Source organism: Oncorhynchus keta, chromosome 13, assembly GCF_023373465.1.
Source record: "Oncorhynchus keta strain PuntledgeMale-10-30-2019 chromosome 13, Oket_V2, whole genome shotgun sequence".
NCBI classification, from domain to species: Eukaryota; Metazoa; Chordata; class Actinopteri; order Salmoniformes; family Salmonidae; genus Oncorhynchus; species Oncorhynchus keta.
This window is the reverse complement of record NC_068433.1, coordinates 50702647-50718902: the sequence shown is the minus strand read 5'-3', so window position 1 is coordinate 50718902 and position 16256 is coordinate 50702647. Positions and strand designations below refer to the sequence as shown.

General features: G+C 42.3%; 1 protein-coding gene across 2 annotated transcripts in view; it reads left to right on the top strand.

Moving 5' to 3' along the window:
- The first annotated feature begins 7412 nt into the window (after positions 1-7412).
- LOC118392597 (anoctamin-4-like) overlaps positions 7413-16256 on the top strand; it is a 49836-nt gene continuing 40992 nt past the window's right edge. The window contains exons 1-3 of one of the 2 annotated variants that reach the window (XM_052460610.1): positions 7413-7752; positions 7854-7929; positions 9327-9407. In XM_052460610.1, coding sequence (XP_052316570.1) covers positions 7705-7752; positions 7854-7929; positions 9327-9407 — 205 coding nt within the window. In that variant the 5' untranslated portion in view covers positions 7413-7704. Of the gene's footprint in view, positions 7930-9326; positions 9408-16256 lie in introns of both variants that reach the window. The other variant, XM_052460609.1, reaches the window with a different exon arrangement.

The window sequence follows — 16256 nt, the reverse complement described above, 5'->3', positions numbered from 1 at the left end:
ATTTTTAATTGAGACAATTGAGACATGGATTGTGTATATGTGCCATTTAGAGGGTGAATTGGCAAGACAAAATATTTAAGTGCCTTTGAACAGGTTATGGTAGTAGGTGCCAGACGCACCGGTTTGGGTGTGACAAGAACTGCAACGCTGTTGGGTTTTTCATGCTCAACAGTTTCCTGTGTGTATCTAGAATGGTCCACCACCTAAAGGACTTCCAGCCAACGGCAGGCCAGTGGTCATTGATGAAAGAGGACAAAGGAGGCTGTGACACAAATTGTGCAGAGCAACAGACGGGCTACAGTTAGTGAATTGACAGTCCAGTACAACATTGGTGCCCAAGGACTTATAAAAGAATGCACTCATCATACATGAGTGGGAAGCATTGGAGGCAACATGAGCCAGTATCCCGGTGGAATGCTTTCGACACCTTGTAGAGTTCATGCCCCGATGAATTGAGGCTGTTCCGGGGTAAAAAAAAGGGGTGCGTTCCTAATGTTTTGTACACTCAGTGTATGTGGGGGTACAGAGATGAGGAAGTCATTCAAAATCATGTTAAACACCATTATTGCACACAGAGTGAGTCCATGCAACTTATTATGTGACTTGTTAAGCACATTTTTACTCCTGAACTTATTTAGGCTTACCATAACAAAGAAGTTGAATACTTATTGACTCAAGACATTTCAACTTTTAATTTTTAATTAAATTGTTAACACAAAAATTTAAAAAATCCACTTTGACAATATGGGGTATTGTGTGTAGGCCCGTGACACAAAATCTCAATTTAATCCATTTAAATTCAGGCTGTAACACAACAAAATGTGGAAAAACTCAAGGGTGTGAATGCTTTCTGAAGGCACTGTAGCTGCCATTACCACAGATGAGCATGTGTCATTTAACCACTGGGTGAGCCTGGACAGATAGACTTCCTGTGAGGCAAAGTCTGAACTCTTGTTACCTTGGTACCCATATACATTGAAGTCGGAAGTTTACATACACTTTAGCCAACTACATTTATACTCAATTGTTCACATTTCCTGACATTTAATCCTAGTAAAAATTCCATGTCTTAGGTCAGTTAGGATCACCACTTTATTTTAAGAATGGGAAATGTCAGAATAATAGTAGAGATAATGATTTAAGTTATACTGTTACACATGCACTCAGTTAGTATTTGGTAGCATTGCCTTTAAATTGTTTAACTTGGGTCAAACGTTTCGGATAGCCTTCCATAAGCTTCCCACAATACGTTGGGTGAATTTTGGCCCATTCCTCCTGACAAAGCTGGTGTAACTGAGTCAGGTTTGTAAGCCTCCTTGCTTGCACATGCTTTTTCAGTTCTTCCCACAAATGTTCTATAGGATTGAGGTCAGGGATTTGTGATGGCCACTCCAATACCTTGACTTTGTCGTCCTTAAGCCATTTTTCATTTGAGCCATTGTCCATATGAAAGACCCATTTTTGACCAAGCTTTAACTTCCTGACTGATGTCTTGATGTTGCTTCAATATATCCACATCATTTTCCAGCCTCATGATGCCATCTATTTTGTGAAATGCACCAGTCCCTCCTGCAGCAAAGCACACCCACAACATGATGCTGTCACCCCTGTGCTTCATGGTTAAGATGGTGTTCTTCAGCTTGCAAGCATCCCCCTTTTTCCTCCAAACATAACGATGGTCATTATGGCCAAACAGGTCTATTTTTGTTTCATCAAACCAGAGGACATTTCTCCAAAAAGTACGATATTTGTCCCCTTGTGCAGTTGCAAACCGTAGTCTTGCTTTGGCGGTTTTGGAGCAGTGGCTTCTTCCTTGCTGGGCGGCCTTTCATGTTATGTGGATATAGGACTCGTTTTACTGTGGATATAGATACTTTTGTACCTGTTTCTCGGATTGATTTGCACTTTTCGCACCAAAGTACCTTCATCTCTAGGAGACAGAACACGTCTCCTTCCTGGGCGGTAGGACAGCTGCGTGGTCCCATGGTGTTTATACTTGCGTACTATCATTTGTACAGATGAACGTGATACCTTTAGGCGTTTGGAAATTGCTCCCAAGGATGAACCAGACTTGTGGAGGTCTACAATTTTATTCTGAGGTCTTGGTTGATTTCTTTTGATTTTCCCATGATGTCAAGCAAAGAGGCACTGAGTTTGAAGGTAGGCCTTGAAATACATCCACAGGTACACCTCCAATTGACTCAAATGATGTCAATTAGCCTATCAGAAGCTTCTAAAGCCAGGACATCGTTTTTCAGGAATTTTCCAAGCTGTTTAAAGGCACATTCAACTTAGTGTATGTAAACTTCTGACCCACTGGAATTGTGACACAGTGAATTATAAGTGAAATAATCTGTCTGTAAACAATTGTTGGAAAAATTACTTGTGTCATGCACAAAGTAGATGTCCTAACTGAAACTATAGTTTGTTTTAACAAGAAATTTGTTGAGTGGTTGAAAAACTTGTATGTAAACAAACTTGTATGTAAACAGACTTCAACTGTATCAACAGATATTGCTCTATAACCATATCAATTTGATATCTCAAGTAAAAAAGACTCTCTTTATTACCACAGAGACTAAATAGTCCATCCTCCTCTCTTTGAGGTAATCAATGATCTGATATGACTGGATGGGTGAAAGCTATACAACAGAACCCTTGTTTACACCCATTCGATTGTGTGAGATCTACACTTACCTTGAGGAAAGAGGAAAGAAATTAAAGTTGCACATGTAAAGGGTTTGAATAGGGTCGGCGTGTGTATGTGACAACAGTCTCACATACCCACATCCTGCCCCTCACACCCCTGTCTTGTTATCAGGAAGTCTAGCTCATTGTGACTTAGGCGTCCACTCCACTCCATAACCAGAACACTGACTGTGTTTCCTCTTGCTTATTGGGATAGGCAGGGTTTGTATCCTTTCTAAACTGATCACCCAGGCCAAGAGCAGAGTGCAGTACTAAAGTTCTCAACCAGGCTAGTCACAGTGTGGTGGTTATTAGTATAGAAGAAAAACAGGCTAGTGTTTTGGTTATCAGCATGAGTGCATGCTTCACTTCTTCCTGGCTGTGACACCTAGGCTAAAGTCTGGACAGAACACACCATACTGCTGATAACTACGCCATCTAGTGGTGTTAGTGTAATACAACAGCACAAACAGGATCTCACCACTCTAGTCTTCCATAGAAGCAGAAGAGACCACAAATTGTGTGTATCAAGAATGGTCCACCACCTAAAGGACATCCAGCCAACTTGACACAGCTGTGGGAAACGTTGGAGTCAACATGGGCCAGCATCCCTGCGGAACGCTTTCAATACCTTGTAGAGTCCATGCGCCGAAGATTTGATGTTTTGTACACTCAGTGTATAATGGTCATTGAATTAGTATAATGAATTTTAATTGACACAAAACTTAGCCCAAAAAATACAGGTAAAGTAGTGCATGAGAGCGCTTTTGAGAACACCGAACGTGAGACTTTCAAGATGGTGACACGGTAGAAATGTTACAAACTAAACTGTGTTTTATAGACAAACTGAGCAAGGTAATGATTGCGTCTTCAGCATGAATGTAAAAAAACACTATTGCTAACACATACAAATGCGAGCTCCCATCTGAACATTAATTAATAGACATTCAGAAATACAAATGGACCTATTACACTCTAAGATCACTCTGCTGAATGACAATACAAGAGGCACGAGTGTTATACTGTAGTACATGGTGGTAGGCTATGTGCAAAAGTGTGTTCATAACCTATGGCACACAGCATTTACTTGCTACAGATAGCCTTGGAGATCGGTTTAGTGGGAAGTCATAAAGCCTTGGAGATCTGTTTAGTGGGAATCTGTCATGCATACACAGATAGCCTTGGAGATCGGTTTAGTGGGAATCTGTCATGCTAAAGATAACCTTGGAGATCTGTTTAGTGGGAGTCTGTCATGCTACAGATAGCCTTGGAGATCTGTTTAGTGGGAATCTGTCATGCTACAGATAGCCTTGGAGATCTGTTTAGTGGGAGTCTGTCATGCTACAGATAACCTTGGAGATCTGTTTAGTGGGAATCTGTCATGCTACATATAGCCTTGGAGATCTGTTTAGTGGGAGTCTGTCATGCTACAGATAACCTTGGAGATCTGTTTAGTGGGAATCTGTCATGCTACATATAGCCTTGGAGATCGGTTTAGTGGGAGTCTGTCATGCTACAGATAGCCTTGGAGATCTGTTTAGTGGGAATCTGTCATGCTACAGATAGCCTTGGAGATCTGTTTAGTGGGAGTCGTGCACATGGCCTATTTATGCATCTACTCACTGGCATAACCCCACCCCCTGCTGCCAGAGAGAGAGGGTGAGAAAGGGAGCCTCTGAGTCAGCACTCCGCGCAGCCTTAGTGGAACAAGCCCTCATATTGCAGACACGTGAACCCAGATAGAAAGGCAATGATGAGTCCACCTCTCTGTCTCTTCTTAGGTAACACACAGGTTCCTGCTTGATGTGTGTGGGCTACTCCATCCTAACGGATGGCTTTCACAAGTGTTGTGTTGATGTGGCTAATAAGATTCAGATTCAATACAAACACAATAACTACAACAAAGTTTGTTGTCAAAGTTTCCAACACAACAACTTGTACTACTGTAGCTTGACATGGTCACATGTCTTTTGTACTGTTTGGCTGAGCTAGCCAAAGAAGCTGTGATTACGTAGTTTTCCAGCTTCAAGGATGACAGATTCTGGGCCTCTTTCTGTATCTAGACTATAGACTATACTCTTTGGTTGCAAGGAGGCACTGTTGGCTACTTGGTGAGTGAAATGAAGACATACTTCTGTGTAGTGAGGCCTAACACTACTCAAGCAAACGAAAGACACTGCTGTGTATCATACAGCTGCTTGGTGTGAGGCAACTGACATTGATTGTTTCTCACTTTGACACATACACACATACACACACATTTAGTGTCAGGTTGCCTTTTACTGAAGCTGTACCCTGGGAAGAGGCAGGATGCCAGATAAAAGTGACTGACTGGTGTCCCTTTTTGACATAAGATGAACCCATGGTCTTGTTTCGTTCATATCAAATGACTATGATAACGTTGTAGCTCATCAGAAAATATCTATTGTGTTTCACAGAGATTAGAGGTAAACTTCTCCAACTCTTTATGGGTCTGATGGTGCGACAGTGCAGCTGCTAGTGACCCCAAAAAGTCTCTTCAAAATGTACTTTGAAGAGAGATAACTGTTTCGTGGTGAATAATAACATTGAATGTAATTGTGTGAAATACACTCTTAGAAAAAGGGTTCCAAAAGGGAACCCTCTGTGAAAAGGGGTTCTACATTAACCTCAAAGGGTTCTACCTGGAACCAAAAAGGGTTCTTCAAATGGTTCTCCTATGGGGACAGCTGAAGAACCCTTTTAGGTTCTTTTTTTGAAGAGCGTAGACACTGATATGTGAAGTACTGATTGAATTCAGCATAAGAGAAGCAGAGCATATGGCAGCAAAATCTGCCAAACATTAAAAAACAGTTTTCCAGACAAAGATTGAGCCTACTAGTCCTGAATTTAAAAAGTACTTTACACAGGAATATCAGGTTTTTGACTGCACTGGCCCTTTAAAACAGCCCAGCTCTAACTTTCTATATTTTCCCCCTTTTACATTGAAAGATGTGAAGGTAAAGCGAGGGATACTTGCAGAAGTTCCCTGCAAAGGCGAAACCCTAACTTCAAGTCCCCAGGTCCTTCGTCTTATGTTTGTGAATGTAGAACACGGCATTGAGGATATCGGCCTATGAGTAATGACCTGACGGATCTGGGCTATTTCCCCTGGGCCACAGGGCCTTCCTCCACCGTGCTGTGCTTTGCTGAGGAGCTTTTCCACCCAAAGTTGACAAACACGCACACAAAGAAATTATGAAACATGCTCCACATTTTTCCAGTATTTTCCTGTTTTAAGATGTTGCAATGCAAACTGTGTCCTATAAAAAAAAATGTTATGCCCATGCTGAAAATACATTTTAGATACCTCCATGTTTGTTTTAGACACCGATTTAGCTGAGATTCCACTTCACAGCATCTGAGCAAGCACATAATGTATAGCACACATACTTTTCATCCGCTGCACCGAAAAGTTTTATCCTTGTTTTTAAAGGACATTTTTTTTAACAAACTTGAAGGAGTCAACATCGTGTTTTTAAGCTGTACAGGGTGGCAGAAGCTGCTATATCATACCAAACTGTCATTCTGTACTACATGAAACTGAATGGTGGAGCAAAAACATATTTGTCTTCTTGACCCAAAAGACCTTGACCTTAGCCTACATGCCATAAGTAGATTTGCTGATGAACCTCTTACTGCAAATTAAATTCACATGGACATTTTAGGATATGGCCCCATGATTTGAATGGATTGGTTGTGGATCATATCAAACTTACAAGCATTTTGCTACACCCGCAATAACATCTGCTAAACACGTGTATATGACCAATAGAATTTGATTTGGTTTGATCAAGACAGGTGTGTTTTAGACATCCTGTTGGACACCAATGATCAGTTCCTGGTGATCCCAGATTATACCATTTTCATCACACCACTCCACAGGTCGATAAACACTGGTATTCCTCATTGGGTAGAATCATCTGAGAATTTGATTGCATACGTGTTTTGGAACAGTTGCATAATAAAGAGCTCCCTCCAATGTGAAATCCTGACTAAAATATTGCGACTCAAGGTTATAGCACAATCTGACAGTGCTGAAAGATGCTGTGGACCAGCTCTGCACCTAGCTGTTTATCTGTGTTAATGATAAAAGCCATCTGTACTCACTGTACCATGCAAACCATCCACAATTTAGAGTTGATGTGTGATGCATTAATCTACTTATATTTGACTGCTGATTCATTCATACATTTTTATGTAGACATTTTGTGCAGTATAATCCCCTCTTTGAGAGAGTCCGTAATTGCATGTAGCCACAGATCTACAACAATAATAATTTGGTGGGTGCTTATAATTATTTGTCCTATTTTTTTGTGCATATGCCAACTGCACCTGAGACACCCTCAGAGTGGTATCACGGGTTACCCTATCCCTACATTCGGTTGAAAACTCAAACCCTGGCATTAGAACTAGTGAAATATTTTTTCTATAATGTAACGACCCTGGGTACACACAATGTGCTATATGCTACAGAATGTGTTGTTTTACGTCAGTCAAATGTAGGTACTTATCAATAAAAGGTTGTGTGCTTAAATCAGAAAATGCCTCTAAGGTTCAAATATATTTAATGGGCTTAGGCTACAGCAATATGCTACACTCATGGTTAACTTATAACGATGCGTATTTTGCAAGTCTCTAGCTGTAGGATCACGTCCATCTATTGATCTGCAGCCTATGATCCGCCAGGAGAGTATGGCAGGGTGCCACCGAGAGATGACGTGCATGAAAACCTCGCCTGTCCCAAACTTCGCCCACTGCTAAATCCATCGACCTTATTCTCCAAGCTTCCTGGAAGGACGAAGTCAGGGTGGCCGATAACAGAATGGCAAGCCAAATGATCCATAAAAAAACACGTTATACATCCTGAGTAGTTGTAGGCTAGGTTCCTGTATTTATTTATCGTCATTAAAATATTAGCTACACTTGTGCTCGAGACATGTAGGCTGGTTAACATATCCCAGGAATTGAACTTGCTGGTGATGATGCTCGTGGATCATGACTGTTCTGGGACTGATGTTCGGTTGGTTCGTCAGCTCAACAAGGGTATGAGGATTCAACCAGGGATATGCAGCGGAGGGACCGAACAGCAACGGGGATGTAAAACCGGAGATGTCAATGAAAATATTGTTTGTCTGCAATCTCAGGATGAAACGGGACGGGTGTGTCCTGGAAGCCCAGCACTGGCGACAGACACGCGGCTATCCTCCTGTTCCACAGCAGGTAAAGTCCAAAGAAAGCATTGTATATGTTTTCTGTGAGGTTTGCAAAGTAGGCGACGCGAGATTAATGAAAACAAATGAATAACCCCTTTACATAGGAGCTCGTATATCTGATTATGTAGATAAGTGTTGGTGCATGGGTGGTGATACAATGTAGCAAAATGTACAGTGCGCTACAATTTACACTAACATCCCACACTAACTTTAAATTAACAATTTAAGGGCAGCCATAAGCAAGTACATAGATGCTTAATATAAATCATGTATAGTCCTGATGAAGCCTAAATGTGATTGTTTTTCTATAGGCCAACTCAGAGTTATTAAACATTAACTTTTTAATTTCCCTTGATGACCCAGATTTAATTGGTTATTTCTCAGCTCATCAGCCATAGTTTTCAAGGTTAATTTTTTATTTGACTGGATGACCCTCATAATCGTAGCCAGCAAAACTGCTCACCCATTATGGAGAGTCACTGACATGCATGCACACGAGTATTCCAATATGACACCAAGTGTGGAAATACAAGATGTATTTAAAAATGTTTGCATCATGTTATCTGAAGTAGGCCTACGTAATTGTTGGCACCCTTTCCCCTCAATATATATATCCATTTTTTACCTTTATTTAACTAGGCAAGTCAGTTAAGAACAAATTCTTATTTTCAATGACGGCCTAGGAACAGTGGGTTAACTGCCTGTTTAAGGGTAGAACGACATATTTGTAGCTTGCCAGCTCGGGGATTTGAACTTGCAACCTTTTGCAACCTGCTAGTCCAACGCTCTAACCACTAGGCTACCCTGCCGCCCCAATATAATTAGTAACGTTTCCAAAATGTTAATGCCTTTTTGGCTAATGAATGCATCCATTGCATCTTTTGAGCAGTCTGACTCAACATAGGTCTTGTAGTGTACGTGGAGACAGTATTGCAATTTAGGACCTATTTAGTGTGCCTTTACTTTAAATACATATTGGATAGTTCGGCGCAAATGTTTTCAGTTCATTTTCAGAGTGGCGACAACAAACATCCTCCTGAATTAATGGAAACATGTATCTCTGAGTAGAGTATTGATTATATTGCAGCACTTTCCCCAACACAGACACAAAAGTCCATCCAAAAACAGACGTTATTTATTTAGTAAGTTTCAGCAGCAGCCTCTGGACAGATTTAGCTCCTCCATTAAAGCTAATCGAACTAATGGGGGCGTTTTTGTCTTCTGTTCCAAAAAACAAAAAAATGTCCTCCAAGAAACTCCAACGCAGTAAATCAACTACTGTGTGGTGACCTTGCATGGGATAAATCCAGGTTATCTGGGGAAAATAAACATGTTCTTGAAGGTTGAGTGTGATGTGAGAGTGGCTCTGATCAAGGGCAACCACTGATAATGTTGTCTTTCCAGACCGTGAACCAAGCAGTGGCAGTTACAACGTCTCCACTGGAACGGGAACCTTTTACAGCTGCGTCAGTCAGATCACCATCGGTAATTGTACTTTACAGAATGTCTTACTCTATTTCCAAAAGAGACCGCAAAGGGAGGCCATATTTGGTTTGGTCAGAAAAAGTCACCCTGAAACTTTCAGAAATGCTTGGAAAATAGACCCTGTGTGAAAACGCTGACCACGCCAAGAAATGAGACTTTAAAAAAGTGAGTCTATCCTTTATCAGGTAAAAGTAGACCAGATCCAATATCGTGCATCTTTTACACCTGCACATGAACAATTCCTCAGGTGCTGTATGTGGAGTTCTTGACAATGAAATTGATATAGAGTAGCCTAGATAAAAAGCTAATGTTTAATGGATGCATGGATGAGTTTTTGACCAGGCACAAGTCATCCACAGATTGATCATTCTAAATGTAGCCCACATGCTTTACCTTGAGCCACCTCTAGTCTTCAGAAAATGGCAAATCAATAGCCTTTCTCACTAAGCTGCCTTCAGAGGAGTCAATATACCCCCTGGATGAGCGTGATTTAAAATCTTCCCCCATTGTTTGGCCAGGATAGGGTACTCTGCATCACTATGGGTCCCCTAAAGTGCTAATGGGCGATCAGTCTCCCCTAATTCAACACTATTGGTTTGTTGTAGTCTTTAGTCTAGTAAGTGCTGTTGAATATTGGACATGAATAAGCGTATTATAACCATGGAGAATTCCTGGATTACAAGCAAAGGGTGTTCTAATGTGATGAGCTACATCTAATCAAATGTATTGAATTGATTTATTGATGCAGAATATTTGCCTGGTCAAACACACTGATTGCTGCACTCACCATTGTTTGAATTCACTTATTGACCAGGCCAGCTGATCACAGCCCATGATGAATACAGATACAATTCCATTTTACTGTAAACAAATTGACCAGACTTTCAGCACGCTTATAGGGAAGGACATTCAACAAGCACTTGCACAATATATATATATATTTTTTTACCTTTATTTAACCAGGCAAGGAAGAACACATTCTTATTTTCAATGACGGCCTGGGAACAGTGGGTTAACTGCCTGTTCAGGGGCAGAGCGACAGATTTGTACCTTGTCAGCTCGGGGGTTTGAACTCGCAACCTACTAGTCCAACGCTCTAACCACTAGGCTACGCTGCCGCCCCAAATGACTGAGGATTGGCTGAGAGAAATTGATAATAAAAAGATTGTGGGAGCTGTTTTGTTAGACTTCAGTGCAGCGTTTGACGTTATCGATCTTAGTCTGCTGCCGGGAAAAACACATGTGTTATGACTTTACACCCCCGACTCTGCACTATACACGCCAGCTACTACAGCGAGTGAAATCACTGCAACACTAAACAAAGAGCTGCAGTTAGTTTCAGAATGGGTGACAAGGAATAAGTTAGTCCTAAGTATTTCAAAAACTAAAAGCATTGTATTTGGGACAAATCATTCACTAAACCGTAACCTCAACTAAATCTTGTAATAAATCATGTGGAAATTGAGCAAGTTGAAGTGACTAAACTGCTTGGAGTAACCCTGGATTGTAAAACTGTCATGGTCAAATCATGTTGATAAAACAGTAGCTAAGATGTGGAGAAGTCTGTTCATAATAAAGCACTGCTCTGCCTTTTTAACAACACTATCAACAAGGCAGGTCCTACAGGCCCTAGTTTGGTCGACCTGGACTACTGATCAGTCGTGTGGTCAGTTGCCACAAAGAAGGACCTCGGAAAATGACAATTGGCTCAGAACAGGGCCCTTAAATGTACACAGGGAGCTAACATTAATAATATCCATGACATGCTGAATGCACTGAGGTGTCTTTTTAAACTACTAGCACACAGCTGAGACACCCATGCATACTCCAAAAGACATGCCACCAGAGGTCTCTTCATAGTACCCAAGTCAAGAACAGACTATGGGAGGTGCACAGTACTATGTGGAGCCATGGCTACATGGAACTCTATTCCACATCAGGTACAGCACATTCGGAAAGTATTCAGACCCCTTGACCTTTTCCACATTTTTGTTCAATTACAGTCTTATTCTGAAATTGATTAAATAGTTTTTCCCCCTATCAATTTACACAAAATACCCCATAATGACAAAGCAAAAAACACTTTCCTTTTTGGGGGACATTTTTTTTTTTAAACATGTTTTTTTAATAGTATCACATTTACATAAGTATTCAGACCCTTTACTCAGTACTTTGTTGAAGCACGCTTGTCAGCGATAACATCATTGTGTCTTGTGGATGACGCTACAAGCTTGGCACAACTGTATTTGGGGAGTTTCTCCCATTCTTCTCTGCAGATCCTCTCAAGCTCTGTCAGGTTGGATGAGGAGCATCGCTGCACAGCTATTTTCAGGTTTCTCCAGAGATGTTCGATCGGGTTCAAATCTGGGCTGTGGCTGGGCCACTCAAGGACATTCAGAGTCTTGTCCCGAAGCCACTCCTGCATTGTCTTGGCTGTGTGCTTAGGGTCGTTGTCTTGTTCGAAGGTGAACCTTCACCCCAGAGGTCCTGAGCGCTCTGGAGCAGGTTTTCTTCAAGGATTTCTCTGTACTTTGCTCCGTTCATCTTTCCCTCGATCCTGACTAGTGCCCCAGTTCATGCCTCTGAAAAATATTCCCACAGCATGATGCTGCTACCACCATGCTTCACCGTCGGGATGGTGCCAGATTTCCTCCAGACGTGTCGCTTGGCAGTCAGGCCAAAGAGTTCAATCTTGGTTTCATCAGACCAGAGAATCTTGTTTTTCATGGTCTGAGAGTCCTTTAGGTGTGTTTTGCCAAACTCCAAGCGAGCTGTCATGTGCCTATTACTGAGGGTTGGCTTCCGTCTGGCCACTCTACCACAAGGGCCTGATTGATGGAGTGCTGTAGAGATGGTTGTCCTTCTCTGGAAGGTTCTCCAATCTCCACAGAGGAACTCTGAAGCTCTGTCAGAGTGACCATCGGGTTCTTGGTCACCTACCAGACCAAGGCCCTTCTTCCCTGATTGCTCAGTTTGGCTGGCGGCCAGCTCTAGGAAGGGTCTTGGTGGTTCCAAACTTCTTCCATTTAAGAATGATGGAGGACACTGTGTTCTGTTTTGCTAGCACAGACTGGAATATGTTCCGTGATTCTTTCAATGACATTGAGGAGTACACCACATGAGTGCATCGAGGACGTTGTCTCCACAGTGACTGTACTGTACGTACATACCCCAATCAGAAGCCATGGATTACAGTTAACATTCGCACTGAGCTAAAGGGTAGAGCTTCCGCTTTCAAGGAGTGGGACTCTAACCCAGAAGCTCATAAGAAATCTGGCTATGCCCTCAGATGAACCATCAAACGGGCAAAGCGTCAATACAGGACTAAGATCGAATTGTACTACACCGGCTCGGACGCTCGTTGGATGTAGCAGGACCTGCAAACTATTACAGACTACAAAGGGAAGCACAGCCGAGAGCTTGCCAATGACACGAGCCTACCAGACGAGCTAAATAACTTCTATGCTTGCTTCAAGGCAAGTAACACTGAAATATGCATGACAGCATCAGCTGTTCCGGACGACTGTGTCATCACACTTTCCGCAGCCAATGTGAGTAAGACCTTTAAACAGGTTTACATTCACAAGGCTGCAGGGCCAGACGGATTACCAGGACGTATACTACGAGCAATGCGCTGACCAACTGGCAAGGGTCTTCACAGACATGTTAAACCTCTCCCTGTTGGAGTCTGTAATACCAACATGTTTCAAGCGGACCACCATAGACCATGTGTCCAAAAACACTAAGGTAACCTGCCTAAATGACTACCGACCCGTAGCACTCATGTCTGAAGCAATGAAATGCTTTGAAAGGCTGGTCAATGCTCACATCAACGCCTTTATCCCAGAAACCCTAGACCCACTCCAATTTGCATACCGCACCAACAGATTCATAGAAGATGCAATCTCTGTTGAACTCCACACTGCCCTTTCACACCTGGACAAAAGGAACACCTATGTGAGAATGCTGTTCATTGACTACAGTTCAGCATTCAACACCATAGTGCCCTCAAAGCTCATCACTAATATAAGGACCCTGGGACTAAACACCTCCCTCTCCAACTGGATCCTGGACTTCCTGACGGGCAGCCCCCAGGTGGTGAGGGTAGGTAACAACACATCCGCCATGCTGATCAACACAGGGACCCCTCAAGGGTGCATGCTCAGTCCCCTCCTGTACTTCCTGTTCACTCATGACTGCATGGCCAGGCACAACTCCAACACCATAATTATGTTTGCTGATGACAGAACAGTGGTAGGCCTGATCACCAACAATGGTGAGACAGCCTATAGGGAGGAGGTCAGAGACCTGACCGTGTGGTGCAAGGACAACAACCTCTCCCTCAACGTGATCAAGACAAAGGAGATGATTGTGGACTACAGGAAAAGGAGGACCAAGCACGCCCCAATTCTCATCGACGGGGCTGTAGTGGAAAAGGTTATACAGCTGCACCATCGAGAGTATCCTGACAGGTTGCAGTACATCACCAGGGCCAAGCTTCCTGCCATCCAGGACTTCTATACCAGGCGGTGTCGCAGGAAGGCCCTACAAATCGTCAAAGACTCCAGCCACCCTAGTCATAGACTGTTCTCTCTGCTACCGCATGGCAAGGGGTACCGGAGTGCCTAGTCTAGGTCCAAGAGGCTCCTAAATAGCTTCTACTCCCAAGCCATAAGATTCCTGAACAACTAATCAAATGGTTACCCAGACTATTTGCATTGTCCCCCCACTGGAATGCTGCTGCTACTCTCTTATCTATGCGTAGTCACTTTAATAACTCTACGTACATGTACCTCGACACCGGTGCCCTCGCACATTGACTCTGTACCGGTACCCCTTGAATATAGCCCAGCTATTGTTATTTACTGCTGCTCTTTCATCATTTGTTATTGTTATTTCTTACTTTTTGGGGTATTTTCTTAAAACTGCATTGTTGTTTAAGGGTTTGTAAGTAAGCATTTCACTGTAAGGTCTACACCCGTTGTATTCTGCGCATGTGACATACAATTTTATTTATTTGATTGGACTTTCTTGGACCTTCAATGTTTTGGTATCCTTCCTCAGATCTGTGCCTCGACACAATCCTGTCTGGGAGCTCTACAGACAATGTTAACTTGCCAAAACTATAGTTTTTGTTTTGTTTTGGCAAGTTGGCAAGTTGGTTAAGCTTCTGATAATTGACATTATTTCAGTCAATTGGAGGTGTATCTGTGGGATGTATTTCAAGGCCTACCTTCAAACTCAGTGCCTCTCTGCTTGACATCATGGGAAAATCTAAATAAATCAGCCAGGACCTCAGAAAATAATTGTCGACCTCCACAAGTCAGGTTCATCTTTGGGAGTAATTTCCAAATGCCTGAAGGTACCACGTTTATCTGTACAAACAATAGTATGCAAGTATAAACACCATGGCACCACGCAGCCGTCATACCGCTCAGGAAGGAGACGCCTGTCTCCTAGAGATTAACGTACTTTGGTGCAAAAAGTGCAAATCAATCCCAGAACAACAGCCAAGGACATGGGGAAGAAACGGGTACAAACGTATCTATACCCACAGTAAAACGAGTCCTATATCGACATAACCTGAAAGGCCGCTCAGCAAGGAAGAAGCCACTGCTCCAAAACCTCCATAAAAAAAGCCAGACTACGGTTTGCAACTGCACATAGGGACAAAGATCGTACATTTTGGAGAAATATCCTCTGGTCTGATGAAACAAAAATAGACCTGTTTGGCCATAACGGACCATCGTTATATTTGGGGGAAAAGGGGGAGGCTTGCATGCCGAAGAACACCATCCCAACCGTGAAGTACAGGAGTGGCAGCGTCATGTTGTTTGGGTGCTTTGCTGCAGGAGGGACTGGTGCACTTCACAAATAGATGGCACCATGAGGATGGGAAAGTATGTGGATATATTGAAGCAACATCTCAAGACATCAGTCAGGAAGTTAAAGCTTGGTCGAAAATGGGTCTTCCAAATGGACATTGACCCCAAGCATACTTCCAAAGTTGTGGCAAAATGGCTTAAGGACAAAGTCAAGGTATTGGAGTGGCCATCACAAAGCCTGACCTCAATCCAATGGAACATATGTGGGCAGAACTGAAAAAGCGTGTGCGAGCAAGGAGGCCTACAAACCTGACTCAATTACACCAGCTCTGTCAGGAGGAATGGGCCAAAATTCAACCAACTTATTGTGGGAAGCTTGTGGAAGGCTACCCCAAATGTTTGACCCAAGTTAAACAATTTAAAGGCAATTCTACCAAATACTAATTGAGTGTATGTAAACTTCTGACCCACTGGGAATGTAATGAAATAAACAAAATCTTAAATAAATAATTCTATCTACTATTATTCTGACATTTCACATTCTTAAAATAAAGTGGTGACCCTAACTGACCTAAGACAGGGAATTTTTACTCGGATTAAATGTCAGGAATTGTGAAAAACTGAGTTTAAATGTATTTGGCTAAGGTGTATGTCAACTTCTGACTTCAACTGTATATAGACAGGTGTGTGCCTTTTCAAATTATGTCCAATCAATTGAATTGACCACAGGTGGACTCCAAGTTGTAGGAACATCTCAAGGATGATCAATGAAAACATGCACCTGAGCTCAATTTTGAGTCTCATAGCAAAGGGTCTTATTTATTTATTTATTTTAGTAATATGTATATATTTGAATTGTTTGTACTTTTTACCCCTTTTCCTCCCCAATTTCGTGATATCCAATTGATAGTTACAGTTTTGTCCCATCGCTGCATCTCCCGTACGGATTCGGGAGAGGCGAAGGTCAAGAGCCATGCGTCCTCCGAAATACGACCCTGCCAAGCCGCACTGCTTCTTGACACAC